This window comes from Misgurnus anguillicaudatus, chromosome 3 (assembly GCF_027580225.2).
Source record: "Misgurnus anguillicaudatus chromosome 3, ASM2758022v2, whole genome shotgun sequence".
Classification (NCBI taxonomy): Eukaryota; Metazoa; Chordata; class Actinopteri; order Cypriniformes; family Cobitidae; genus Misgurnus; species Misgurnus anguillicaudatus.
Window position 1 is genome coordinate 6,157,153 of NC_073339.2, and position 26,675 is coordinate 6,183,827.

The 26,675-nt window shown below is 39.4% G+C and overlaps 3 protein-coding genes across 5 annotated transcripts; 1 reads left to right on the top strand and 2 right to left on the bottom strand.

Moving 5' to 3' along the window:
* Positions 1-542: 542 nt before the first annotated feature.
* On the bottom strand, positions 543-7,458 carry dcaf15 (DDB1 and CUL4 associated factor 15). Its single transcript, XM_055204297.2, has 13 exons — positions 7,299-7,458; positions 6,908-7,005; positions 5,472-5,610; positions 5,185-5,291; positions 4,965-5,110; positions 4,722-4,880; positions 4,092-4,640; positions 3,918-4,009; positions 3,713-3,835; positions 3,495-3,577; positions 2,320-2,424; positions 2,040-2,155; positions 543-1,492 (listed from the first exon to the last, which is right to left on the bottom strand). The coding sequence occupies exons 1-13, from the start codon at positions 7,389-7,391 to the stop codon at positions 1,437-1,439; spliced, it is 1,866 nt and encodes a 621-aa protein (XP_055060272.2). The 5' UTR covers positions 7,392-7,458; the 3' UTR covers positions 543-1,436.
* A 662-nt stretch (positions 7,459-8,120) lies between these two features.
* On the top strand, positions 8,121-9,224 carry smdt1b (single-pass membrane protein with aspartate-rich tail 1b). Its single transcript, XM_055204298.2, has 3 exons — positions 8,121-8,317; positions 8,711-8,854; positions 8,962-9,224. The coding sequence occupies exons 1-2, from the start codon at positions 8,156-8,158 to the stop codon at positions 8,846-8,848; spliced, it is 300 nt and encodes a 99-aa protein (XP_055060273.1). The 5' UTR covers positions 8,121-8,155; the 3' UTR covers positions 8,849-8,854; positions 8,962-9,224.
* Positions 9,225-9,268: 44 nt separating this feature from the next.
* Positions 9,269-25,921, bottom strand: triobpa (TRIO and F-actin binding protein a). Of its 3 annotated transcripts, none has more exons than XM_055204291.2 (16): positions 25,815-25,921; positions 23,192-23,396; positions 20,555-21,947; positions 19,508-19,667; positions 17,729-17,806; positions 16,989-17,036; positions 16,661-16,729; positions 15,321-15,410; positions 15,123-15,232; positions 14,414-14,864; positions 14,126-14,321; positions 13,861-13,957; positions 11,880-12,030; positions 11,113-11,226; positions 10,431-10,517; positions 9,269-10,059 (listed from the first exon to the last, which is right to left on the bottom strand). In XM_055204291.2, the coding sequence occupies exons 2-16, from the start codon at positions 23,307-23,309 to the stop codon at positions 9,898-9,900; spliced, it is 3,324 nt and encodes a 1,107-aa protein (XP_055060266.2). In that variant the 5' UTR covers positions 23,310-23,396; positions 25,815-25,921; the 3' UTR covers positions 9,269-9,897. The 3 variants fall into 3 exon arrangements, with proteins under 3 accessions (XP_055060266.2, XP_055060267.2, XP_055060268.2); XM_055204292.2 differs by having other exon boundaries at positions 16,989-17,021; positions 25,815-25,916; XM_055204293.2 differs by lacking the exon at positions 17,729-17,806 and having other exon boundaries at positions 25,815-25,917.
* Between the last annotated feature and the right edge of the window lie 754 nt (positions 25,922-26,675).

A 26,675-nucleotide genomic window follows, 5' to 3' on the forward strand; every position in this document is an offset into this window, starting at 1 on the left:
GCACTGATGTATTTTAAGATATGTCAGTGCAAGTCGTTTTCTATTTGGAAAGCTCTTACATTTATTTTAGTCTAGGACTAGTTTAATCCCTGTCTGGGAAACCACCCCTAAATGTTAGAAATGTATTAGTGAAACACGTTACAAAGACTGTAAACTATATAGTACTGAATTGTGAAGTAACACCGTAAAAGTTTTGTGTTCAGGATTATTTGGGCGGAGCTAAAATGGTGGCTCGATGACGCACAGGAGCCACCAAGCATGACCCCGCCCCTAAAACAGGTTGTAGTGGTATTTAAAGTTGAGAGAGACGGCAGCTTTCACGCGAGTGGGCGTGGTTTCAGCGCCGACAGCGGACACGCCCCCAGCGTTCGAGAGCAGATTTTGAAAACTTTATTTAAATCATTTAAATTTGGCTGGGTGGTTAATAACACATTTTTCTGTGGTGTCACAGACTGAAAACACATTTAATATCTGACTTTACACGTCTTGTAATGAATAATCAAACTCTGGATGTTTAATGAAAGCAGGTCATGAAAACAGTGTGGTATTCAAGAACGTTTTAATTTTATAAAAAATAAAATGATGTTGAATAAAAACAACATTCTCATCCAGTCCAGCTGTGAGGCCACGACCAGTATTTAAACAAAAATACAGAAGAGCTACAGCTTTTGATTGGCTGATGTCTTCCTGTACATGTAACATAAAACAAGCAAAACAACTCCTTTCTGCCCCAAAGAAAGGTCTCTATCTGCTATGGCAGACAATATGTTTAGGTAATCGATTTTATCCATTAAAAGACAAAAGATTCCAACTTTGGAGCATTTTCATAAACACAACATAAACTAAAATGTTACGTTAACATTAAAACCAAGACTTTAAATTTAACGGACAGACTTCAGAGAGAAAGATGTTACTGTATATTAAAGGGATAGTTCACCCAAAAATGAAAATTCTGCCTTTAATGTCGTTTTTTTATTCTGTTGAACACAAAAGAAGATATTTTGATAAATGATAAGCACACAGCTGATTGTAATCATTGACTTCCATATTAGGAAAAACAAATACTGTGTGCTTACCATCATTTATCAAAATATCCTCCTTTACATTCATCAGAACAAAGAAACACAACATGACGGTAAGTGAACAATGACAGAACTTGCATTTTTGGGTGAACTATCCCTTTAAAGCTGTTTTGTATTTTGGTAAAGGTACCCATTGAGACCGATCCACAGGATCCAGCACTGTCATGGATATTTAGGTGGTAAACTGAGCACAATTTCGTGTGTCTCAGTAATCCAGGATCTGTGAACGTTCCCTTGGGTGATACCGAGCGAGTGACAGCTGTAGCAGGTCTATAAGACCATTTGTTCAGTTTTCTCTTCATGGGTCCAGAAGCAGAGCAGCACTGATGGGTCAGTTAATGTGTGTTGTATCTCTCAGAGAACAATCCAGGTTCCTCTATCATTATCAGCTAACACCTGAAGAGAAGAACCTGCAGAGAACACATAAACATCATGATCACGTTTTCAGAAAATCACAAAAATTTGGGGGGATAACAAACCAAATGTAAAAGTTAGGCAGTTGCCAATGCAAGTGCAATACGTTATTAGAGGACTGCTATATTTTTTAAAGGTGCAGTGTGTAGATTTTAGCGGCATCTAGGTTGTGTATTTCACCCCTCCCTTTCGAAACACATAGTGAAGCTATGGTAGTCATCACAGGGCAAAGATGTCATCGTCTGAGACAACGTGGTTATAAATGCGCTCTGTAGATCAGTTTGTCTGTTTAGGGCTACTGTAGAAACATAATGGCGCAAAATGGCGGCTGTGACCCGCGGTGTATGGAGATAAAAACGGCTCATACTAAGGTAATAAAAACAATACAGTTCCATTTTGTAAGGTCTTTATACACCACTGAAAACACAGTTATCTATGTTATATTGCATTGCGGTCTAAAGATCCTTTAAAAATTTACACACTGCACCTTTAAGTATAAGATCTAACATTTTAGTCATAGTTTGATATATCTATGACACGCACCTTTGTGCAGAGCCTCATTGGTCATTCGGTTGATGTAGCGTGAGCTGCTTTCTGGTACGAGCCACCTCATGACTGTATTCACACAGGACTTCCTATAAGAGCTCCACACGCTTCCACTGAGAGACACACAAACAACTAGAGAAAACCTGAACGACAGCTTTTATGCAAAGTGATTTGGGTTGCATTTAAAGTATACATTTTAATATGCATGTTCCCTCGAACCCACAACCTTTACCGCTGCTAACGTAATACATTAGCATTTGAGGATCATCATTATTACCTTGTCTGACCTTTGACTTCTGTCAGGTCACCGACACCGACCGTGCGACACGCTCCAGTGTTTAAATCCCAACTCACCTGCAGACTGGAGTGAAATGATTTCGGTCTAGACAGAAAGACAGAGTTAAATGATTAGGATTTCTGGGATTTATTGGTATGCCTGTGCTGGATTAAAGTAATAAAATAAAGTAACTTCTTGTAAAATGTGATGGAAGATGGTTGCGGCCAGAAAGGATACAGCGACGGCCAAAATCTCGCGGGATAAGTGCTGTTTTTATCCTAACCCTACCCCAAATTTAACCCTAAACCCGACATTTTGTGAGATTTAGGCCGTAGCTGTATCCCATCTAGCCGGAACTGCTGTTTTCTTCCTAATCCTAAACCCGACATCTCGAGAGATTTAGGCCGTAGCTGTATCCCATCTAGCCAGAACCGCTGTTTTCATCCCAATCCTAAATATGACATTTTGTGAGATTTGGGCCGTAGCTGTATCCCATCTAGTCAAAACCGCTGTTTTCATCCTAATCCTAAACCCAACAACTTGTGTGATTTTAGGCTTTAGCTGTATCCCATCTAGTCAAAACCACTGTTTTCTTCCTAATCCTAAACCCAACATCTCGAGAGATTTAGGCTGTAGCTTTATCCCATCTAGTCAAAACCGCTGTTTTCTTCCTAATCCTAAACCCGACATGTTGTGAGATTAAGGCTGTAACTGTATCCCATCTAGCCAGAACCGCTGTTTTCATCCCAATCCTAAATACGACATCTTGTGAGATTAAGGCAGTAGCTGTATCCCATCTAGTCAGAAACACTGTTTTCATCTTAATCCTAAACCCAACAGCTTGTGTGATTTTAGGCTTTAGCTGTATTCCATCTAGTCAAAACCGCTGTTTTCTTCCTAATCCTAAACCCGACATCTCGAGAGATTTAGGCTGTAGCTTTATCCCATCTAGTCAAAACCGCTGTTTTCTTCCTAATCCTAAATACGACATCTTGTGAGATTAAGGCAGTAGCTGTATCCCATCTAGTCAGAAACACTGTTTTCATCCTAATCCTACCCCCAATCCTAACCCTAAACGTTGTGGGATTTGGGCTGTAACTGTATCCCATCTAGCCAAAACATGATGCGAGACATTTCAATGATAGAGATGAACGCATGAATCTGTGTGCGTGTACCTGCAATGCTCATCTTCACAGTTGGAGAAGGCCAACAACAGTAAGCCGATGTTTATCACCACCTTATTTGTCTCAGGACAAACCTGTTGCCATAGAAACACGACACGTCCAAATGAAACAGCGCACTGATACCCAAATCACATTTATTATCCACAACCTTATTTCATGCTGGCAATCACAAAACACATCATTTCCTACTAAAAAGATCATTCACGCACCTCGAGGATGACGACATCATAATCGCTGAAGGAGCAAAACTGACCGCCCCACTCGGCGTCATTCCTGATGACCTCATTGATCAAATATTCAAAATCCAGCGTCAGCTGCTCGATACACACACACTAAGACACACACAGAGAAAATCACAAATTAGAGTCTTTTAATGGTTGATGTATAATGCATCATAAACGGGTAAATACACACGTGGCCGCTGTATTGCCCCGTCACCAGCTGTAAGTTTCGGCCCTTTAGATCGGTCACGGTGAAGGGAAGCTGAACTTTATCATCCTCTTCTCCTAAAATAAAAAAACAGGAAAGATTTCACTTACCAGTCAATATTATATTTATATTTTCCAAAGATGAAGAAAACAGTGGTACCGTTCGGCTGCTGCGTAGTGCCTGGCTGTTGCAGTCTGTATCTGAGGGTGGTGTAGTTGACGTAAGCGGGCTCTGAGGAAGAGGACGATGAAGGTTCAGGGGCGCGAGGAGACAGCGAGGAATTGGACGCGGGAGACATGACTGTGTTACACAACGCCGTTTCCTCTGGCTCGTTGGGCGGGGCTAAACTTCGTCCACGTTTTGAGGAAGAAGAGGGTCCCGGGACCTCTGCGTCTCGTTCCTCTCTAGGGGTACGGTGGGTGTCTGTCTCTACTTTCTCTTTGGGTTTGCACCTGTCGTGGTCTGTCGTTTTCGCTCCCGCTTGAGCTCGACGGAAAATGTCAGCCACAAACTCTCTGGCCCGCACGGTCGCCTGCGATGGGCCGGGGGAGAGCGGAGTGAAATGAGGCTTTTGGTGTCCGAGGTCGGGTGAACCCTGAGATGAGGTCGATGAGGACGATGATGGTGAGGCCGGTACGGCAGGTGGAGATGGCGATAAAGGTTCTCTCTTCTTGTAAAGAATCTGATTACTATCCTGCTGTGGATCTCCTACAGAGGGAAAATAATCAGATTATAGAAAATTGTGATGTCACACAATTGAGAAATGTAGTAAGCGGACACAAAGTTTACCTGAACAGAGCGAGATGGCGCAGGCAACCAGTGAATAGCTGGTGTTCAGCAGAATCACCTGATCTTTCTTCAGCTGCAGAGCCGGCTGGAACGTTGGGAACGGATAAACCACCTGATAGCGGGCATTTAAAACATATCCGTGCTGCAGACACTCACCACCTACATATACAAGGAGAGAGAAAAAAATACATGAGTTTCAGATCCCGTAAACTTGATCGATGATCATACCGAGCATATGCGCACCTGTGCGTATGGTGGATATGGAGGAAGTTGGGCAGCACTGTTTGCAAGGTTTCTCTGGAGGCATCGAGGTGATGGTGATGTAAATGTCTCTGTTGTTCTCATCACTCATCATCATGTTCATCAGAGCTGAACTGGAGCTCCTCGTGCTGACATAAACAGACAAGAACGTGTTTAGATATGTGATGATGTTATATAGACAATACAGTGAAGCCAATCTTACTTGAAGCCGAAGACAACCAGCTTGGAATGATCATTGTGCCACTCACACACGGTTAAATAGAGGTCGCTGTAGATGTCTTCACCCGCAAACAAACGTACATGATGCACCTGCAGTGATACAAACAGACAGATGCACTTTGTCATTGTAGAAGTGTGGTATCAAAGTTGTTTGAAGATAACGTGACAAGTAGGATTTAGTTAGAGGTCATGCGATCATAACATGGCGGGGCAGACCAATACACCTTTTATCTACATCTCGTTTGGGGTGCATCAGTTGAACAAACCTACCTGTTTGAGTCGGCTGTGCAGGTTAAACTCCCACCAGTACAGATGATAGGTGTAGAAGGAGAAGTCGTCATCTTCTCCACAGTCACTGGTGTAGGACAAAACGTAACGGCCACACTTCGTGAAGCCCAGGAAGATGTGTCTGCAAACAGGAGAGAAACAGATCAGAGATCCAGATCCTTGAAACATGGGGTGATACTATTACGATCAAACCATTTAAAGGTGTCACATTATGAAACTTTTTTTAAGATGTAAAATAAGTCTTTGGTGTCCCCAGAGTACGTATGTGACGTTTTAGCTTAAAATATCTTACAGATAATTTATTTTAGCATGTTAAAATTGCAATAAAATGCCAATGAGCTCATGAAATGCAAACACTGATCACCATAATGTTGGTTTGTTGAAATTGAAACTCAATTGAACTGTCAAAACTCTTTCTCTCAGCACTAAATAACAGTGCCATGGATGAATAGTGCAGATTAAACGATTAATCAATTTTCTTAAAAAAAAAAAATCCAAAGTTTCAAAGGACTCTAAATGATCTCAAACGAGGCATAAGGGTCTTATCTAGTGAAACAATTGTCATTTTTGACAAGAAAAAAAAATGCACTTTTAAACCACAACTTCCCGTCCATCTCCGGTCCTGCGATGCGCCAGCGCGACCTCACGCAATTGCGCAGTGACGTAAAAAGGTCACATATAGGAAACGCACATTTGTGGACCATTTTAAACAATAAACTGATACAAAGACATTAATTATTATCATTCCACATACAACAACATCGGAACGGTCCTCTTTCAACACACTTGTAAACACAGGGGCGTAGTTTTGCATACATCATCCGTGACCTCTTGACGTGATGCCGTATTACGTGAGGTCGCGCTGGCACGTTACAGGACCGGAGATAGACGAGAAGTTGTGGTTTAAAAATGCATATTTTTTTTTTTTCTTACCAAAAATGACAATCGTTTCGCAAGATAAGACCCTTATGCCTCGTTTGGGATCGTTTAGAGTCCTTTAATATTCCATTGAAAAAAACGGTTACGTGTTGAGTTAAGTGTTTAGTGTTGGGTTCCATTAAAGTCCATTAAAATGAGAAAAATCCTGGAATGTTTTCCTCAAAAAAACATAATTTCTTCTCGACTGAACCAAGAAAGACATCCACATTTTGGAGGACATGGTGATGAGTAAATTATCTGGATGTATTTTTTAAGAAAATTGACAAATCCTTTAAGGGGCGGTATTATTGTAATAAGACTCAATTTCTGTCTCAGAAAAGACGTGAAATCTAAATAACCTCATTTTCACATGTTGCAGAGAATGGTTTACCAAAACTAAGTTAATGTGTTGTTCTTTTTATGTTTTCTAGATTTAGAGAAGCACTGTGGACCCAATTATAGAATTTAAACGGTATGACCCCTTTAAATGTTCACCTCACCCTGCTCTGAGGAACTCCTCGCTCACTATGTTCTTCAGAGGAACGCAGACACGCGGGGGGAGTTTACGAAAGAGCCGCTGAGAGAGTTGACCATTCAGCTGACAGAGACACACACACATTGATCAAAAAAAAAAACACATATCACGAATACTAACACAGAAGCACACTAAAACATCAATTAAAAACGAGTTATACATTTCATAAAACTATATATTTTACTATAATACATTAAAACAGCGTGTGACATATAGTAAGAAGCGTTGAATGATGTTCTAGCTAAACATGCTAATAATAACACACACATTATTATCTACACGCCTTTACGTCTTTAATCACAAACATGTCACGCAATGAAATCGATTATATGATACATGCTCTTCCTCTCCCCTACCCGTCCACGCGTGAGGAGTTTGACGACGTGATCTTTGTGTTTTTTCTGTTGTTTTTGTTTGTCATCTTTTTCAGATTTCGAGCTGGGCGCCATTTTTGATTTTTGCCAACTCCATCGATTTGCTCTCTTGCCTGCCCACCCAGCTTACCGATTGGCTCTGCGTCATCAATCGAGTCATTTGATTGGTTAAAAGAACCGTCAGTTAGTCAATAGTTTTTCGCGATTAACAATTATATGTGTGATAATAACATAATAAAATAAATATATTTAAAATGTAAAATAATAATATAAGTGCGTAAAAAATTAAATATTTTATTTTATTCGTCAAAATAATCAGTGTAAACAGATGTTTAAATAAAAGTACTAATTTAAAATGTGAGTATAAATTAAAAAATTCCGAATTTGTCATGTTTTAATGTTGCATATCTAGAGAGTGAATACAAATAAGTTTAATTTGTCCTAATAGTTTTCTTTATTGTTGTATTATCATTGAAAAATTGTTATGGCGCTCTATGGCTTTATCATATATGTTATATGTTGGGATTTATGACTGTACCTCCTACTTGACTATTTTTTTGTTAGGGCTTGTCTCAGGAAAAAATTGCCGAGACATGAGTGTACAAAACTCCTCCCTCCCATGCATACATACTAGGCTTGTTCGAAATCACAAACCGACACGCGGATTACATCAAAATACCGCGAGAGCCATACAAAACGTGTACGGAGGAGGCTGCTTTAAATCACTCTCGCGGTATTGTGATGTCATTCACATGTCGATTCTTGCGACGCCGCATAAACCCTCCCTGTCCTGATAAAGCAAAAGAGGCGGACTCTAAAAACACACAGAAGGGGGAAATATGGCGTCACTGGTAGGTCGTCTCTCTCGAGCTGTTTTCATTAGAAATGCAGTAACATTGAGCCGTAACGCTGGCTCAAAATCTGTAAATGGGACAGGGCCGACCCTCAGCCGAACTGCCGTGTTTTCCACATCTGGGGCAATCCTTCCCAAACCAGATAAGGTGAGTTTTTACGTCTCAACAGTGCCGATAGGCTCAGAAGGACGCAGTGGCTAGGGTTTCGTGATAGCCAATGACAAGAAGAATTGTTTGACGGACAAGATTGATAGCCAATTACATTGTTGGAATTGAAAATACGGAAGTACTCCGTGAACAGTTGTAGTATCAATTTCAAAAATAGAAATAATATACAAAAAAATAAGTTAAAGGAGATAAATGGTTTATAAATTAAAAATGGTTAGTTCTGACGTAAGAGATAAACGATGCAGTTTATAGTTTTATTTTATATTGCGATTCAAACGTGCACATGTTAAGAAGGTTATTTTATGAATTGGTTGTATTATTTAATCGTCATTATTACACAATTCATGACTTGATTGTATTGTATGTGTACAGGTTCCGTTCGGTATGATTCGCATGACTATAGTGACGGTTCCGTTCTTGTATCTCGGGACTCTGATCAGCAAGAATTTTGCGGCTCTGCTGGAGGAACACGACATCTTCGTCCCAGATGACGACGACGATGATGATTGAGATAAGGTGCATGAACATGGTATTTCATTGAGAAATGTGTTTTAGTGAAAGCAATATAAATATATATATATTGTGTGTGTATCTGGCTTGTCAAGGTTTTTGTTTTCTTTCAGTGCATGCTTCACTCCAGCTGCATGAAGACTCGAGACTTGCAGCATTGGTGTAGACGTCAAGAACCGTTTATGCAACCATGAAGATCATCAACGTGTTCTTGTGTTTACATTCCTGCATTACACTAACGCTGTTCATAAGCCAAAGTTGAATGTTATTTTATTACTTTTAAACATTGTCAAATACTGTCACATAAGACAATATTATGTGGGGCTCTTATCACGTTACGAGCCTCTCTGCTATTTAATAAACGATCTAAATGTGATTTTTGTGTTATTGGTGTGTTTGGCATAGATGGAGATGTGTTTTAGAATCAAATTTTTATTGTTTTAAATGCTCATTTTACATATCAATTCACTTAATATGTATAAAATACTTTAATAATCCATAAATGTAACATAAATATCAGTTCTTAAATAATTTAACTTAAAGGTGCAGCATGTAAGAAAGATCTTTTGACAGCAATGAAATATAACATAGATAACTGTGTTTTCAGTGGTGTATAAAGACCTTACATAATGAACTGTATTGTTTTTATTACCTTGGAATGAGACGTTTTTATCTCCATACACTGCGGGTCCCCTTATATGGAAGTCGCCATCATGTTTCTACAGTAGCCCTAAACGGACAAACTGCTCTATAGAGCGCGTTTGTCACTACGTTATCTCAGACGATGACAGTTTTGTCCTGTGGTGGCTACCATAGCTTCTCTGTGCTTCGAAATGAAGAAGTGCAATACGCAAACTCACTACTAAATGCCACTAAAATCCACACACTGCACCTTTAATTACATTTCCAGCATCACTATGAAGAATTATGTTTTCAAAAATTAACCAATAACAGGTCGGTCTCTTTCAATGTAACATATTGTATGTATATAACCAAAACCAAACCGTCATGAAACACAAATTTTTTTAATAGCATCCCTCTGTTATGTCTCATTGGTTGGCGCTGTTGCCGTGGAGATGCCCATCATCCAGAGCAGTGCTGGTGAGTTTGAGATGTTCTTTAAGTGCATTAATCTCTCTTTCACTGTTGCCCTTTAATTCACTCAGCTCGACGTGGACCTCCTTATAGCGCTCACTCAGGGCTTTATTTTCCTACAGACAGAGAAAACTTGTTAATGTTATAACAAATTACCAGAGCTGCACGAAACTACAATGTGAGATATCTTACAAAATGATGCAATATATGATATGCGATACAATAACTTTGTAAAATCTATTTAAATAATAATAATAATATATAACAACATACATGTTTCATATTCTTACTGGGAAAAGAAACCATCACTTTCTTGGTCTCCCCAGTTTCTTTGCTATCTGCATCGACCTATGGCTATGCATAACATTTAGCAATATGTGTATTGCGATATTCTGGCTAATTCGATATGCCTTGCATCCATATTTTGGTATGTTTATAGTAAGGAACAGTAAAACATTACATTTTAAACACAGAATTTATACAGTACCATAGTGAGAGCTTGGACTTCTTTCTTGAGACAGCTGATCTCATTGTGGAGATACTCCACCTCATTCTCTTTCACTTTCAGTAACATCTGCAGATTAAAGCAGTTGACATCACATGTCAGGCTTTGTGACAGGTTATAATCCTATAAAACTTTAAACCGCAAATCTTGTGCAATTATAATACATTTTCATTGTACTGCAGTCTTCTTAATCAACCTTCGCATATCAAGCAACTTACAGCATCATACTCTGAGTCTAAAACATATTTATGTTTAATACAAAAAAGCGTATGTCCATTTTCTGTCAACAACCCAACACACAAACTACATTAAAAATGTATAAACCACTTGCATGAATGGAGAAAGACAGTACATTAGCATGACAAAGGAAACCCTTTTAATGATTTATTAGTATAAACAAAAAACTTGAAAATGCAATGTCAATGCAATCCTGTAAAATAATAATCTGAATATTTTATTGATGTAAGCATCACCAAAAGGTGGCAGTGTTTAGCCACAGAAACACTTCTTATGATACCCTTGCAGCATACTGTACTTGTTTTCATACACTACTTTAATTACTTGCTAAATTTACGCAATTTATTCAAAGTTCCTAAAAATGTTATCATTATGCGTGTTGTCTGGGATCAAACCCATGACCTTTGCGGTGACGTCAGAGCCTTACCTCTAATTCCGAGGTGCTCCTTTCGTAGCTTCCGAGGGGAACAACTCCTGACCTTTGACCCGTGATAAATGATCGCATGAGACTTATCTCCTCCGTCAGACGCGCCTGTAGTTCCTGTGTCAACAGGAAGAGGAAAAGTTATTTTGACACGTCCAAACAAAGCCCACACACGAAGTCTTGCTAACGCATTTACACCATCAATGACAAGATGCTGAACTCAAATCAGTTTTGCAGAATTTGCAATGTTAAGCAAACACTTCAACAATTGACTCGTATCAGCCCACACAAACCCAGATGTCCACTCTTGTAAGAACAATGAAACAGGACGCCGTCTGCTGAGAAATCAAGATCTGTCCCCCCTCTGATTTATTGATAGGTGCTGTGTGTTAGATTTCTACATTTTAAGTGTATGACATTTACATTCATGCATTTAGCTGATACTTTTATCCAAAGCTAAACTTCAGCTTTATAGTGGCATTGGATAGTGCCCCATTTTTAAAGCTCCAAAAAGTGGACATAGTCTTATAAACACGACTTTTGAAGCTTTAAAAATGGGGCACTTTCTAATGCCATTATTACAAAGCTGAAAAGAAGAAAGTCGTATAGACCTAGGGTAGGATGGCTCGAGGATGAGTAAAATGTGAGCAACCTCCCCTAGAAGTTTATATTATAGCTTTAAAGTGACTGTAAAGTGTTTTAATCCAATATAGAGGCTGGATATAAGTTTAAAAAGACTCCATCACACTTCTTGGCTCTTCCCAGAGTACCTGATTCTCTCCTCTGAGCTCCTCCATCTCTCTCTCTTTCTTTCGGATCTCTCCCTCTCTATCTTCAGCGCTGTGGATGAGCTCCATGCACTGCTGAGAGTAACGCTCGGACAGACCATCCACCTCACGCTGCAGAGAAATAGACTCACGCCTGACAGAAACACATGCATAATGATAAACCCAACTGCAAATGATTGTTTATTGATTAATTGATATGTCGAGTAAATGACTAACCAAATGATCTCTTGGTGAAAATCATTTCAATGATATACTATCAATCAAGCTTCAGGCCTACAAGTGCTTAAAGGTGCCAAAGAATGCATGATACAATATGTTAAATAGTTTTCTGATATCTACATAAATGGTATGTGGATTTATTAAGTGCAAAAATGATCCAGAAACGGTTTTTCATGTCTATTTACAACCTTAGGATTTGCTCTTAGAATTAAATAGGTTATTATTAGCATATTAAAAGGGTCATGAATAATAATGTTGAGCTCTGCTCTGATTGGCTGTTTCTCAGAACAGCTAATTTCAGTAGCTCTGTGTGTGTAACAGATCTTATGTTTGAGTTTGTATCAGACTAAGATACAAAATTTGAGGATTAATTCATTATTTGGAGATTTTAATGGACTTTTCTGAGTGGTAAGATTTTTTTTTTTCAGTATGGACCTGCAAAACGTAACTGTAACGTCAATAGTAGAACTTCAGCCTAAACGCTAGCATATAGCATTAACTAGCATAAGGGTGGCCATTCGTGCCAGTCTCGGCAGACACGTCCCGAACATGTTTTCGGGTTTGTTCTCAGGTAGTCGCGTTGGTCGACCACATACGTCATCAAGGTTTAATATTTCGAGTTTAATTTCAGAAAAGCAATCGTTACATTTCAAGGTAAGAATGAAACTACAATGATTGTATGTCTTAAAAGAAATAAATCTTAATTTTCTAATGTATTTTAACTGAAATGTGAGAACCTTGATGACGTATGCGGTCGAGCAACGCGACTTCCGGAGAACGCACCCGAAAACATGTTCGGGACGTGTCTGGCGGAACTGGCACGAATGGCCACCCTAACTAGCAAATAGCACTAACTCAGCAGTCACAACTTTGTTTTTAGCATTGTAACAACACTGTAGATAATTTCATGTGTAGTTTAATGTTGGGGCCGTCACAGTCGGTGTATTGTTGAGATTGGTCTGTTTTCCAGCTCTCTTTTGCATCCACAAGATTTATATAAGAAGAAGAAAAGGCTATCGTGTTTAAGGGCTCACGATATGTTATTACCATTTACAGAACTCTTATTATTCATCTATGCCTAAATAAATACAGTTTTACATTCTACGGCACCTTTAATGTCCAGTATTAAACATGTGTTCGCCAGTGGCGGCTGGTGACTTCTTTATTCGAGGGCGCTCAATGCGAAGTTGGTCACAACATGTATGTAGCCCGTCATGTGTGTGTTTCGTCATTTCAAAATATGTGTTCTGTGCGTCGAGTGAACCTATGTGCATCAGAGTTCTTGTCGGGGTGGGTGCCTGATGCGGGCGCGTCTGATGGGTTTGTGATAAAAGAGATGCTTGCGTTTGGCATATACTCACATAATCTCACAAATTATGTGTGTATTTTGTGAACGTGAGCGTGTCTTTTATCATGAACGGTTTTGACGCGTGTGCGGCGGGCACTTATTTTGACAGGACACGTGATGCACATGGTTCACACGACGCAACAAACATATATTTTGAAAACACAAGCAACACAATGACACTATGAACACATATTTTCAATTTGCGCCCCTCGGATGAGCAGTCACGAGCCGCCACTGGTGTTTGCGCTGCTGTTGTCCAATGCACATATTCAGACATAATGATCTATAGTTGATGCATTGGTCGAATCTGGCTTATAACATGTCATGATCCCTTTACACCTCGTTCTCCTCATCATTTCTTAATGTAAAAAAGCTGGTGTGTAGAGATAAACTTACAGCTGTTTTCTTATTGATGGGTCTGTTGGCTCTTCGCCACCGTACCTCCTCAGTTTCTCGATCTCCTCTTGATGAGACTTCCTCAAAGCCTCCATTGCTGAAACAAGAGATAGACAGTGAATAAATACAATAATAAACAAACAAAGCGTTATGCATTTGCTAGTATATTTTGAGGTGGGTATTATTTTTTCTGATTGAGCTTGTTGAGCTTTCTCAATGTCAATTAATGTAAATATATGATTTTTAACCAGGACAAAATGTAAACCTTGAACAGTATTGTGCGCCTCCTCTTGGAGGAGTCTCTGTTTGTCTCTTTCCATCTCTTGCAGTCTCTCTCTGTGCTCTCTCTCAATCTGCTCCAGTCTAAGAGAGCAGGGTGCGTCAGGTCCGCACAGACCTGCGACGCCGGCCGCCGCGCGTCTCTGCCGAAGAGCGTCAATCTGTTTCCGCAGAGAAAGAACCTTAACGGCAACAAGTTAAGTTGGATCAGAAAATGTGTCAGCAGTGAATCAAGACTTCTAATGCTAAAATCTGATTGGTTGATATGTGTCACCTCTCGCTGAAGAATCTCATTTGTCGCTTCTGGAGTTTGGGAACCTCCTGATGACAGCGTCCTCAATTCTCCAAATGGAAGCTGCTCGAAATCTGCCCATTTTCTCTCTATGTCCGGCCCAGTCTGCAAGTCGTCAACCTGAGGATGGGTCAGAACCGCTGGAGCCAGTGCACCTTTTTTCAGCTCCACCCTCTCCCAGGGGTCCTCACCCTCCCGGTCCGAAACACCCTCCTGGAACCACTTGGTTCGATCCTCCAGTCGCCGTTCTTGGTCCTTGTCACGGCCTTCGCCGGCCTCTCTGCGATTGCTTAAAGGTGATGACGTCATGTCGGGTTCGTCTTGATATGGGCCGGCGTTATCTGACCCCTGGTTGTGCTGATGTTGTGATGCGGTAGGGTTTTGGGAGGATGCATTCAGGAAACCAGAGTTGTCACTGCTGTCACTGTTGTCACTAAAAAAAGAGATGTATTAACTTCCTACTTACAAGAAAAAAACAGAACCTAAGTCAACTCAAACATCGACACAACCAAACTTCATAAGCAGTATTGCTTCAGTCATCCAAACTAAGATGATAACAAACAGAACATGAAAGAAACATCATAAAAATTCAGTCAAGTGTGTTTAAAAGCCTGAAGCAATGACAATTTGATCGACTGTCAGCAGCATCATTTGTTAAATTATTATAACAGCTGGACTGTTTCTATCATACTGTATGCTTTCAGCTGAATCCCCATAGGAAATTTGGCTCCTAAGTACGTTGATCCAGTTCCTCCTGATCCTGGAGGTCATGGCTGAAAGGGTCACCAGCCCATCGCGCATCTACAAACCCAACAAATCATGCGGTTCACAACTACACCACAATACATTTGTTATTGGTTGATTATATATAAAAAATTTGAGTACTTACATGTAGTTGAAGCCCATAGTCTTTGTCTGCATCGAATTCCTCCACACCCAGACAGTGATGTAAATAAATCTCACCATCTGACTCATCTCTCTACCACGGCAAAGATAAATTTTAAAGATTTAATCATAATTCACAAATATTATTACAGTTAAACTAATGACATGTATAAAAAAATAAAAGGGACAGTTCATTCAAAAATCGGGTATAAACGAGTATACATTTCTTTGTTCTGATAAACACGGAGAAAGATATTTTGAGGAACGCTTGTAACCAAACCGACCATGAGCCCCGTTTACTTCCATAGTATTCTTTATAGACCTTTCTCACAGTAACCGGAAATACGTAATCGTTGTGAAAGCGGAGTTCCTGTCAAGCGTCAACACACTAGAAAAACACAAACCCGGGCAAGTTTAAAATGGATCAAAGAGTCTACACAACTTCGTTAACGGATTTGCCAAATATTACATTTGCTGATGTGACACGACTAATGGAGGGAAACTTTTTCCATGAAGAATTTGTCTATACATTTCTAGGTAAGTAGAGAGCGAGTCTAGCTGTTACTGAACTGTTAACTAAAACGACACATTATTAGCGTGTCCACTTACATAATGTATGTATAGTAGATGATATAGACTACCTTACTAAAACATTATAGTCTGCTTTGAATGAAGCATTATGGTACCAATTACCGTCAATTACTGCCTATGGTTGTCCAAGTAAACATCTTGTGTGTAGCAACAATAATGTTAGCCGGATGATATCATTATCAGTTAACATTTTTGTCTGATAATGTCTGTGATCGTATGTTTGTGTGTCGGGGTGAACTTGTTCCAAGAAAAATGGGTAGAGACAGCATTTGGTTGCAAGCGGCGACCAGTGAGCCCTAAAATGTAGTCGTCTTTAGTAAAGTGTCTGCTGCATACATAAGTGCTCCCCTTTCTTATGGTGAAGTTCTCGCTGGATAGCCTGAATCCATTTCTGTCTAACTTCACCATCAACAGGGAATTAATGGAACAGATACGGCTTTTTACATTGCCTTGACTGCGTAGGACTGCGTATTTCCGGTCATAAATACGGAAGTTGTGAGAAAGGTCTATTCCTACTATGGAAGTAAATGGGGCTCATGATTGGTTTGGTTACAAAACAGTTTTGGGTGAACTATCCCTTTAATGTTAACGATAAATTACACTTTATCTCCTCTATATTTCAGTGCTAGAGCATTGCATAGCAGTGAAAAGGTTATGGCTTTGATTCCAGGGAACATAGATGCTGATAAAAAAGTATACTTTGTAATGCATTGTACATCACTTAGGATAAAAGCGTTGATCTTCATTGCTCACCTTTAAAGCCTCGGCGTCTCTATAGTATCTCAGTCCTGAATCTGTGATTACAAACCAGTACTTCCTCCACTATACACACACACAAACAAAGCATACAGTACTTAAGATCTTGCACGTGATATCTATACTGAAGTGAATTATTTACAATTTTGATATTGTATTGCAATAATATAGCAATGCTACAACACGCACAATATAATTATTTAAACCTAAAATACAAGGTTCAAGCAGTTTTAGATGAGGTAACTTATAGATTGTAAACAAGTATATTTATAGACAGTCAATGATGAGGCAATGGACTTAAAACTCTGTGCAGAAAAGTCCTTACCTCTTCATCCTCATCCAACATACACATCCATCCCTTTAAAGAGTCGAGCTGTAAAAAACACTTGCATTAAAATGAAACAACTCGATATATCTCAGTATATGAATCATTACAGCGGTAGAGTGTATACAGTAATCCAGTGCACGAGACATTCCAGTCACATTCCAGTACTCCATCTCCATAAGCGTGCACAGGATAAGAGGGTAGGTTAACCAATGCTTCATGAGGTATTTAAACAAAACACAAATGGACATTTCAACTTACCGACATGACATGAGTATCCGGTTGTTGGCATGAAAGAGGAAAGAAACCGTTATGTTTTTAGTTGCTCGATTGTCGCTGTTTGTGTCATAGTAGTGCGTAGGTCAACTCGTGCATTAAATACATACTTTTTGAAAAATTAAACCAGTTTCACTTTTCTTGTTATAAAACAATAAAAAACTAATACAGAAAATTCAAACTGCTAAATTATTCCTGTGAAATGAGGAGCGGCTAAAATAGATCACGTGACCGGAGGCTTCCGCGCGCAGCTCGGCGGTTTGACACCATGCACTGACTGTACACTTGATCAATTTACAGTTTAAGTTCCTCATAAACACACTAAAACGTCGATATCTATCGCTAGATGTCATTTGTCTTCTATCTTGGGTCTTAAAGTCCTCACGGGCTTCGTGCGTTCTGCTGCTCAACTTGAAACTGGATACCTCAGCATTGGTAAACCTGTGGTGAGTGTATAATAATACCTGCATCTGAGGGTGCACTGGACCTCTGTGTGCACTGTTTAGTGCCCTACTGTTGTCTTCATACATGTCACTGGACCTCTGTGAATGTGTGCAGAGACATTTTATATAATTAAAAGCGAATTTACATCATATTGATGCAAAAAATAGATATATATTGCAATTTTGGGGGGTGTTAATGGGGTTGCCAGAGCTCAACAATATGGATGTGTGTGCGCCAGCAATTAACAGCTGGTTTTGCTGATAGTAATCAATACACCAAAAAAACATGGTTACTACACTTTTACCACAAAAAACATGGTTAATTTTCGTAAGGGCCATGTGTGTGCTTTTCCACATTTAAAATCACGGTTAGTTTAGTTGACTTAATCCCTACCCTGCTGAAAAAAACAGCATGGACCAGCATGGAAATTAAGCTGGTCTATGCTGGTTTGATGCTGGTTTAGCTGGTTGTCACCAGCATACCAGCACCAAAACACAACATATGCTGGTCTTGCTGGTATGACCAGCATAGGATGCTGGTGCTAATGCTGGTTTGGTGCTGGTTTAGCTGGTGCTAATGCTGGTGCTGATGCTGGTTTAGCTGGTGTTCACTAGCAAACCAGCACCAAAACACAACATATGCTGGTCTTGCTGGTATGCAGATTTTTTTCAGCAGGGTAACCCTCACTGGTTTATCCCCCATAACCTAGACTACCATAGTTTAACCCCAACACCAATACTGTATTTAAAGGTGCAGTGTGTAAATTTTAGTGGCATCTAGTGGCGAGGTTGGGAATTGGAACCAAAGGCTCAGTCCACTGCTTCCTCTTGCTTTAGAAACACATAGAGAAGCTACGGTAGCCGCCACCGGACAAACATGTCATCGCCAGAGACAACTTAGTAAAAACGTTTGTCCATTAAGAGCTTCTGTAAAAACATGACGGCACAAAATGGCGACTTCCATGTAAGGGGACCCTCTGTGTATGTAGATAAAAACGTCTCATTCTAAGGTAATAAATACATAACGGTTCATTATGAAAGGTCTTTATACACCCCTGATAATATAGTTTTGTATATTATTTTGCATATCTGTCAAGAGATCCTTCTAAAAATTACACATTGCACCTTTAACCCCAAAACCATGGTTACTGAAAGTAAAACCCCAAAATCACGGTTATTGTATTTACACCCTAAAACCACGATTAGTTTAGTTGGCTAAATCCCTAACCCCATTGGTTTATCCCCAAAACATAGGTTACCATAGTTAAACCCCAAAACCATTACTGTAGTAAAACCCCAAAACCATGTTTACTGTAGTAAAACCCCCCAAAACCATGGTTACTTTACTTAAATCCACTGGTTAAATCCAAAAAACTATAGTTAAGCCCAAAAACCATGGTTGTAGTAACCTGTAGAAACCTCTCCCCTCAAAAAAAAGTTACTGTAGTAAATCCAAAAACATTACTGTAGTAAAACCCCAAAACCATGGTTAATTTAGTAATTAGTTAGTTTAGTTAGATCCACTGGTTAAATCCCAAAACCATGGTTACTGTAGTAAAACCCACTGGTTAAATCCCAAAGCTTTTGTTACTGTAGTTAAACCCAAAACCATAACTGTAGTCAAACCCATAAACCATAGTTACTGAAGTAAAACTCATAAACCATGGTTAAACCATGGTTACTGTATTAAAATGCAGTAACCATGGTTACTTTAGTTAAATCCTAAAACCATTACTGTATTCAAACCCATAAACCATGGTTTACTGTAGAACAGAAAACAAACTTTGTAAATTCGAGCACCTGTGAATATCCTGATGCAGTGCTACTGGTTTTTGATGCCTCGTCTATTTCTTTCTCTAGACGTCTCCTTTCTTTCTCTTTCCGGTCTCGTCCTCTTTCTCTCTCTCTTCCTCTGCCTCTCTCTTCTGAACCCTCATGCTCGTATCTCCCATCCACACTACTTTAAGCACAGAAAACGAGAAGCAATATTTACTTACAGTGGTTCCTCTTTCTGGTCACAGTGTCAACAACACCATAGATGCCTTATTTGTAATTTAATGATTTTGACATTTTGGCATCCGCCACAGAGTAATGTCCACATTTGACTTTACACTGGACCACTATCAGACTATCAGTTTATGTGGCATTGCGTCAACAAAGTTTTAGAGAATTGCAGACCTGTAATATCTCTTTCTGTGTCTCTTTTATTCTTTCATGTTTGTTTGGTGCATTTGAAGTATCCAAATTCATAATTCATAGATAAATACACATATTTGTGACCCTGGAGCATAAAACGGGTCGCACGGGTATGTTTGTAGCAATAACCAACAATACATTGTATGGGTCAAAATTATTGATTTTTTATGCCAAAAACAATTAGGATATGTTACATGAAGATATTATGTACTTTTCCTATCGTAAATCTATTAAAACTATATTTTTGCTAAGGACTTCTTTTGGACAACTTTTTTTAATGATTTACTCGATTCTTTTGCAACCTCAGATTCCAGATTTGCAAATAGTTGTATCTCAGCCAAATATTGTCCTATTCTAACAAACCATACATCAATGGAAATCTTATTTATTTATTCAAACATATCACTGAATAAATTAATTTTGTCATGTATACTACAGTTGACCAATGGGTCAGATAGTGAGTAAAGCTGCTGTGACTGTGTGGAGGTGAGGACTTTTTTGCATATCTATAGATCCATGTATACTAACTAAACAGGCGTGTAGAATTACATTCAAGCTATTTTATAAGGCATTAATTATTTTTCATTGAAAATGTTTTTTAAAAATATTGATTGTCAAAGATAAAAATGATTTTAATAATTTTTCTCTGACCTGTGCTGATTGTCTCTGCGTGGACTTTGGCTCTGCGGTCTTCTTCTTACTATTATTGTTTCTTCCTCTTCAGGGTACAGCTTAGTTCGGGGAATATCCGCTATTATCACATAGTCCTCTATGGTCATCTCTGGCACTGGTGGCTGGCTGGACGATCTGGTATTTTCGGAAAGAATTAATGCCTCCAATCCTCGCCTAATATTGCTTCTGCTCCTATCAGTGGCGGGTTTGTTTGTCTCAGCACTTAACGTTTGAGATTTGGTAAAATCACTGGGAGCTACCTGATACTGACCCCGCCTTGATTGGGAGATGTTTGGTGTTGATGCAGGAGAGGTTGGGCTGATCGGGGTGTGGTTGGAGCTTTGTGATTGACAGGACCCTGATCTGGATTGTTTATCTGAACGATCTGAGTATGCTCCATTCCTTTCAGCATTATGATTGGATTTTTTAGGAGTAAAATGACCAGGGTTGTTATGTTCTCTGTAAGGCGTTGAGGTACCAGGAGTGTTATAGCCAGTGTTAGACCCACTGTTTCTGCTGCTTCGACTGTTGCGACCACTTTTTCGACCAATGTGACTTGTTTTGTTGTTTTCACAGTAGCCCCCATTTGGAGAGAATTCTCGGCTGTTGTAACCAGTGTTATGGCCGCTCTTTCGACTATTACGACCACTATGACGACTGCCGTGGTTGCGTTCCTTATAATCACCATCTATTTCCACATCAGAATTGATCCCCTTTGACCAGCCATTTATGTCTTCCGAAGCGTCTGACTCTGCCGAACTGGCAATTGATTTGAGATTCTTGTACAACTTTTCCGAATCTAGGCTGTGCCCGTAAGAACTCTGGGAGGGGCTTCTTTTGTGGACGGGGCTGAACGAATCAGCGTATTTGTTTGTTCCAGAGCTTACAGAGACTACAGAACCTCGTCTATGCGAAGGAGTACATTTCCCAGATGCCTGTCTGGAGGACGTGTGAGATGTTCGGTGTCCATGGGTTGCAGAACTTCTTCGATGAGATGAACTTCGAGATTCTGCCTGCCTTTGTGGTGAGGCGTTCGTAGATCTCGGACTCCCAGAGCGAGGGCTTGCACGAGACTGGCTGTCGCTACGTCTGAAGTTTGAATAGGTCATGTGTCGCTGAGGAGAAAGACCGCTCATGGCCTCATTGTGAAGATAATCAGAGCGCCTCCTATAGGACGGCAGGCCCAGGTCAGGGTTTCGGAAGGGAATGATGGCTTTACGCTCAGGACTGTGGTTGGCTGGTAAAGGGTGGCCTCTCTCGAAGTAGCGCACTGGAGCGGATTGACTGCCGTCATCACGGTCTTGTGAAAGAAAGCGATTGGCTCTCTGAAAAATGGCACGACTACCATTTTGTTCTATTTCTCTTCTGTTCTCTGTTAGAAGACATGACATTTGTGTTTAAATACATATATGTGGACATGCATACAGTATACAACACTAATAGATGCTGGGTTGTTTTTGACCCATGGCTGGGTACATAATAGACAGAACACAATACTGGGTTAAAAATTAGCCAGTGCTAATCCTACAACCCAGCATTGGGTAATTTTTAACCCATTCAATATTTGCATACTGAAGGTCTGGGAACCATGGCCTCTTTTGAAAGGACTACCCAAGTTCTTTTTTTAAATCATATGGCCTTATAATCTTTAATTAAAAAAGGCAAATCTCCTCCCCTCCTCTAAACAATCTCTCTTTGCCTCTGATCATATGGTATGGCAGGTGGGCGGGGTCCGGGAAAGATTAGCAAATAGCAACATGACCCAACTTCAAGCGATTCAATCAATTCTGCTGGACGAATTTCAGTCCAGCCCTACCTTTTTTCATTTCAGAAGCCACTTCACTCGAATATACGTCACCACGGTCAAAATAAGACAATCGCTACTTCCGTTTCATGGCGACTTTAAAGGTCCCTTGTGTAGATTTTAGCGGCATCTACTGGTGAGTTTGTAACCATTTGCAATTGCAACCAACGTCTTAGGCCCTGTCCCAAATGGCACACTATGGACTTGTGGACTTCCACAGAGTCCACACTTTGATGACCTCATGTAGTGCACACCTTAGGGACCCTTGAGTCCAAGAGGGTGCACCGAAGTCGTATTTTGGGACAGACTCGAGCGCCACGCCGGAACTTGGAAGAGAAGTTGCCCATCAGTGTGAACTCCTCCCTTCCGTCGTCTGATTGGTCTGATTGCTCTTTCGCAAAGACTTCTGGGCTGGTAAAGCGGCGAATCAAGGGGGCAAAGGAGGCGCTGATGAGCACACTTCAGAGCGTAAAAAGACAGATGGGACACCCTACGGACTCGTAGACTAAGCGAGCATGCGCAATTTAAGGCCACAAGACCGAAAGTTCACATGAAGTGCAGCATTTGGGACAAGGCCTTAGTTCACAGCTCACCCCTCACTTTCGAAACTCATGGAGAAGCTACGATGGTCGCCACAGGACAAACATTTCATCGTCTGTGACAACGTAAGAACAAATTGCACTCTATAGAGCAGTTTGTCCATTTTAGGTTACTGTACATGGTGGCATGCAATGGCACGTTTAATAATATTAAATATGACTTGAATATTTTCAAGCACTTAAATTCAAGATAGTTGTGATGTTTAATCTCACCTGTTTGTTGTTTGCTGACGCTTTCTCTTCTGCTTGTGCTTGTACTTCCTCTTCTGCTCTGCATTTCTATTAGAGCGTGACTGTCTGAGCGTTGAAGAGCAGCGTCCAGTCGAGTCATAGCTGAATCTGTAACCTCAAAGATCTGAATCTTCCTTTAGATTCCAGGTTGAGAGTTAACACTGTGTTTAAGAGCTGTTGCTTTTGTCTGCACAGAGAAGAACACCATCATGACATGTTATACTTTATTTATACTTAAGTTTATTTCATAGTATATTTTTATACTTCAAACATACTTTATGCAGGCATTAAAGCAAGCTCTGACTCTAAAGCATCTTTTCTTTTTACTCTATCATCATCAACGTCATCTGCTCAAGCCCACTAAAAAGCAAGTTTTTGCTTTTTTTTAAGGCAGTACAATAAGAGAGCAGAGGCAGTTGTGTTTGATAAGTAAACTTTTGATGCAGAAGATAATAGCCAGGAGACATTGTTACTTGTTGCATGCAGAGATGACTTCTAGCTTTGGCTAATGCTGCGTACACACCAAACGCGAAGCCTCACGTTCCTTGCTCTAAATAAGTAGCAGAATTTTTATCTTTGTGTAGCAGACATTTATCTTTGTGTCATGCAAATTTTTTGCTTGAGTTAAATATTTGAAGAGTTTGGTTCCAAAACCAGATAAATCCGTTTTTTACATTTTTCAAAAATCTAGTTTTTGATTGTGCAATCCAATTAATATTAATCAAACTGCAGTTGTTTTGTTTTGATTTAAGACTTCATAACTAAAAACATACAGCTAGCACAATAAAAACATGATAACATAATAATAAACACACTGTACAAAAATTCCGTAGAAATTGCAGCTGGGTTGCCGGTAACCCACCGCAGATCTAAAACCATGTTCTTCACTGGCAACATCTTGTTCAAAGTTAAATGAACATTAAACATTTAAAAGTCTTTGTCTTTACAGAGTAAACCTAAAAAAACAGCATCATGCTAAACATTCTGGGAAACAAAATCTAAAGCAAAAAAACAGAAAAAGGTTGAAGATGATTTCTGGTTCCCAGAATGCTTTGCATGAGGCTGTTATTGTATAGTTTTATTTTGTAAAGATAAAGACTTGTTAATATTTAAAATGTATTTAACTTTGAACAAACTCTTGCCAGTAAATAACATAAATGTTAATTTACGGTAAATTACCGGCAACCCAGCTGCAATAACATTGTAATTTCTACGGAATTTTTTTACAGTGCATGTTTTGAATTTTTTTTTAAAAACATCTGAGTTATCTGGTTTTGGAACCAAACTCTTAATTTTCAACTTGCGCGAAGATGAGTTTGAAGCAAATAGCGTGTGTTTTCGCGGCCGTCGTGCTGCCCAATTCATGTCATTCGCATCTCCTTGTGCGATTTCGCATCAATTCACGTCTTTGCATTGACTTACTCGCGCAGATCGTGGAATTCGCGTTTGATGTGTACGCCCCATTACTCTTTGTCTTTTGTCTGAAATAGACAGATTGATAACATAACATTTTGTACTTCATTGCATTTTTAGTTTATTTTGTACATAACAAATTTTTAGTTATCAGTATTTTTGATTTACATAAACACTGTGGACGTTCCTCTTGCTTAACTCTTAGTGCACAACGACGCTATCAACGGCAAGATCTTGGGTTTGATTCACAGGGAATGTAAATACTGATAAAATATTTAGCATTAAGGCTAGGAATGCATAACGATTAATTGCAATTAATCTATAGCAGAATTAAATTTTTTGTTTACATCATATATGTGTGTAAACTGTGTATAATAATTAGGTTTATATAAATATGCACACGTAAGTATTTATATTTATATACAGTAAAATATTAAATATACAAATGTATATACACATGTAAACATTTCTTAAATATATACATGCATGTGTTTTTTTATACAAAGTTATTATACACAGTTTACACACATATATGATGTAAACAACAACTTTTATTCTGCTATAGATTAATCACGATTAATCGTTATGCATCCCTAAAAGGCACTATAAGTTGCTTTTGATAAAGCAAGTGTAAATGATAGCCTTTAGTGTTTGAAAGTTCAATCTATTGGTGAACGCTGTCATGTTAAGGGACGATGTAATGAAGAACAAATTGACATAACAAAGACGGCCTGTTCATGACACATCATCACCGTCATTTCCCTGATTGGAAGATTGTGACAGAATCTTGAATAATTCACATCACTGAGGTGAAGGTAGAGACTTTTAACTCCTAAATACAGCGATAAGTGCAATCTTAGCAGGATCTGTACCAGAAACAGGATATTTTAATGTAGCTCGAGGGTTAAACAAGTTCCTCAAGGCTTAAAGGTTAGATGGATAAATGGATGCCAGAACTTAGACACAACTAATCAAATGATAGTATGTAGTACAATTTAAGAATACATGCATATGGAAAACGATTTTAGGGAAGGCACAGTATGGACCACAAACATAGCTCAAGAATTCACATTAAGGTGATGCTATAACACATGCATTCTGTAATGTAACCAACAATGCAATCATTTAGTTTATATAAAGCATGAGAAGCTAAAATTAAAGCAAATCCACACATAAAAAGCGCATCACAAACCTTCTTAGTCTCCTTAAGACTCTGCTGTTGTACTTGCCAGCGTCTTGTATCTCTCCTTGTCTGTCCCATCTCTATGCTATTCCCTCTCTCGTTCTTTCGTTCATTACTTTAGGAGCGGCGGGTGTAACTCAAGCTCTGCCTCTCCTCATGACTATTTCATCACACCTTGACTGTCCCCATTGCACCTGCGCTCTCGTTCTCCTGTTCTGAGTTTACTTGTCATCCTCTTATCTACGTTCTTAGCTTAGTTCCAGCTCTACTTGGACCATCTTCTGGTTTTGTATACAGTCAGTTTTTTAACATTTAGATGGTTGCTGCTGGTATTGCCACATACAAAAGGATGAATAACTGCAGACAATGGAAGCAAACCAGACTTTCACAGCTCATTTGGAAGCGATTGATGAATATATGATTCTGCTGTTTTGCATTTTAGCATCCGTGTTGGGAGGGAATATACTGTTACAGTCCCAGAGGACTTTACATGATCGGCTCATTAAAATGCAACAGGATCACAGAGTAAACCTCTTAATCCCTTCTTTGTTTTCCATGAAGTCACGTTCACGCCAGCTCAGACAGTACTGCTAATTGAAGTGCACCTACTCGGGTTAATCTTGGGCTGTTTTGCAAAGAAAACATTACTTTTTATTAAAGCAACTTTCTTAACACACACTGCATGTTCGGATATCTTTCAAAATTTGCCAATAACTTGTAGCAACAATGTGTGGATGCTCTGCTTTTCAGGGAGTTGGGATAAGGATGCTGAGATGTACTGAGCGGTTGCTAGCATGATTCTATGTGGTTGCTAAGCCTTTGCTATTAAGTTCTGGGTGATTGATTACAGGTATAAGTCACATTTTCAGT

Bases quoted from the DNA above. Each gene is read 5' to 3' on its own strand.
- smdt1b (XM_055204298.2), top strand. From the start codon at position 8,156: ATGGCGTCACTGGTAGGTCGTCTCTCTCGAGCTGTTTTCATTAGAAAT. The intron at 8,318-8,710 runs GTGAGTTTTTAC...GTATGTGTACAG, and splicing joins TCCTTCCCAAACCAGATAAG to GTTCCGTTCGGTATGATTCG.
- triobpa (XM_055204291.2), bottom strand. From the start codon at position 23,309: ATGACTCGACTGGACGCTGCTCTTCAACGCTCAGACAGTCACGCTCTA. The intron at 17,807-19,507 runs GTGCTCGAATTT...ACACATTCACAG, and splicing joins CTGCATCAGGATATTCACAG to AGGTCCAGTGACATGTATGA. The intron at 17,037-17,728 runs GTATTATTATAC...TGTTTTTTACAG, and splicing joins CAGTGCACCCTCAGATGCAG to CTCGACTCTTTAAAGGGATG.
- dcaf15 (XM_055204297.2), bottom strand. From the start codon at position 7,391: ATGGCGCCCAGCTCGAAATCTGAAAAAGATGACAAACAAAAACAACAG. The intron at 4,010-4,091 runs GTACCACTGTTT...TTTTTATTTTAG, and splicing joins CACTACGCAGCAGCCGAACG to GAGAAGAGGATGATAAAGTT. The intron at 3,836-3,917 runs GTGTGTATTTAC...TGTGTGTCTTAG, and splicing joins CGGGGCAATACAGCGGCCAC to TGTGTGTGTATCGAGCAGCT.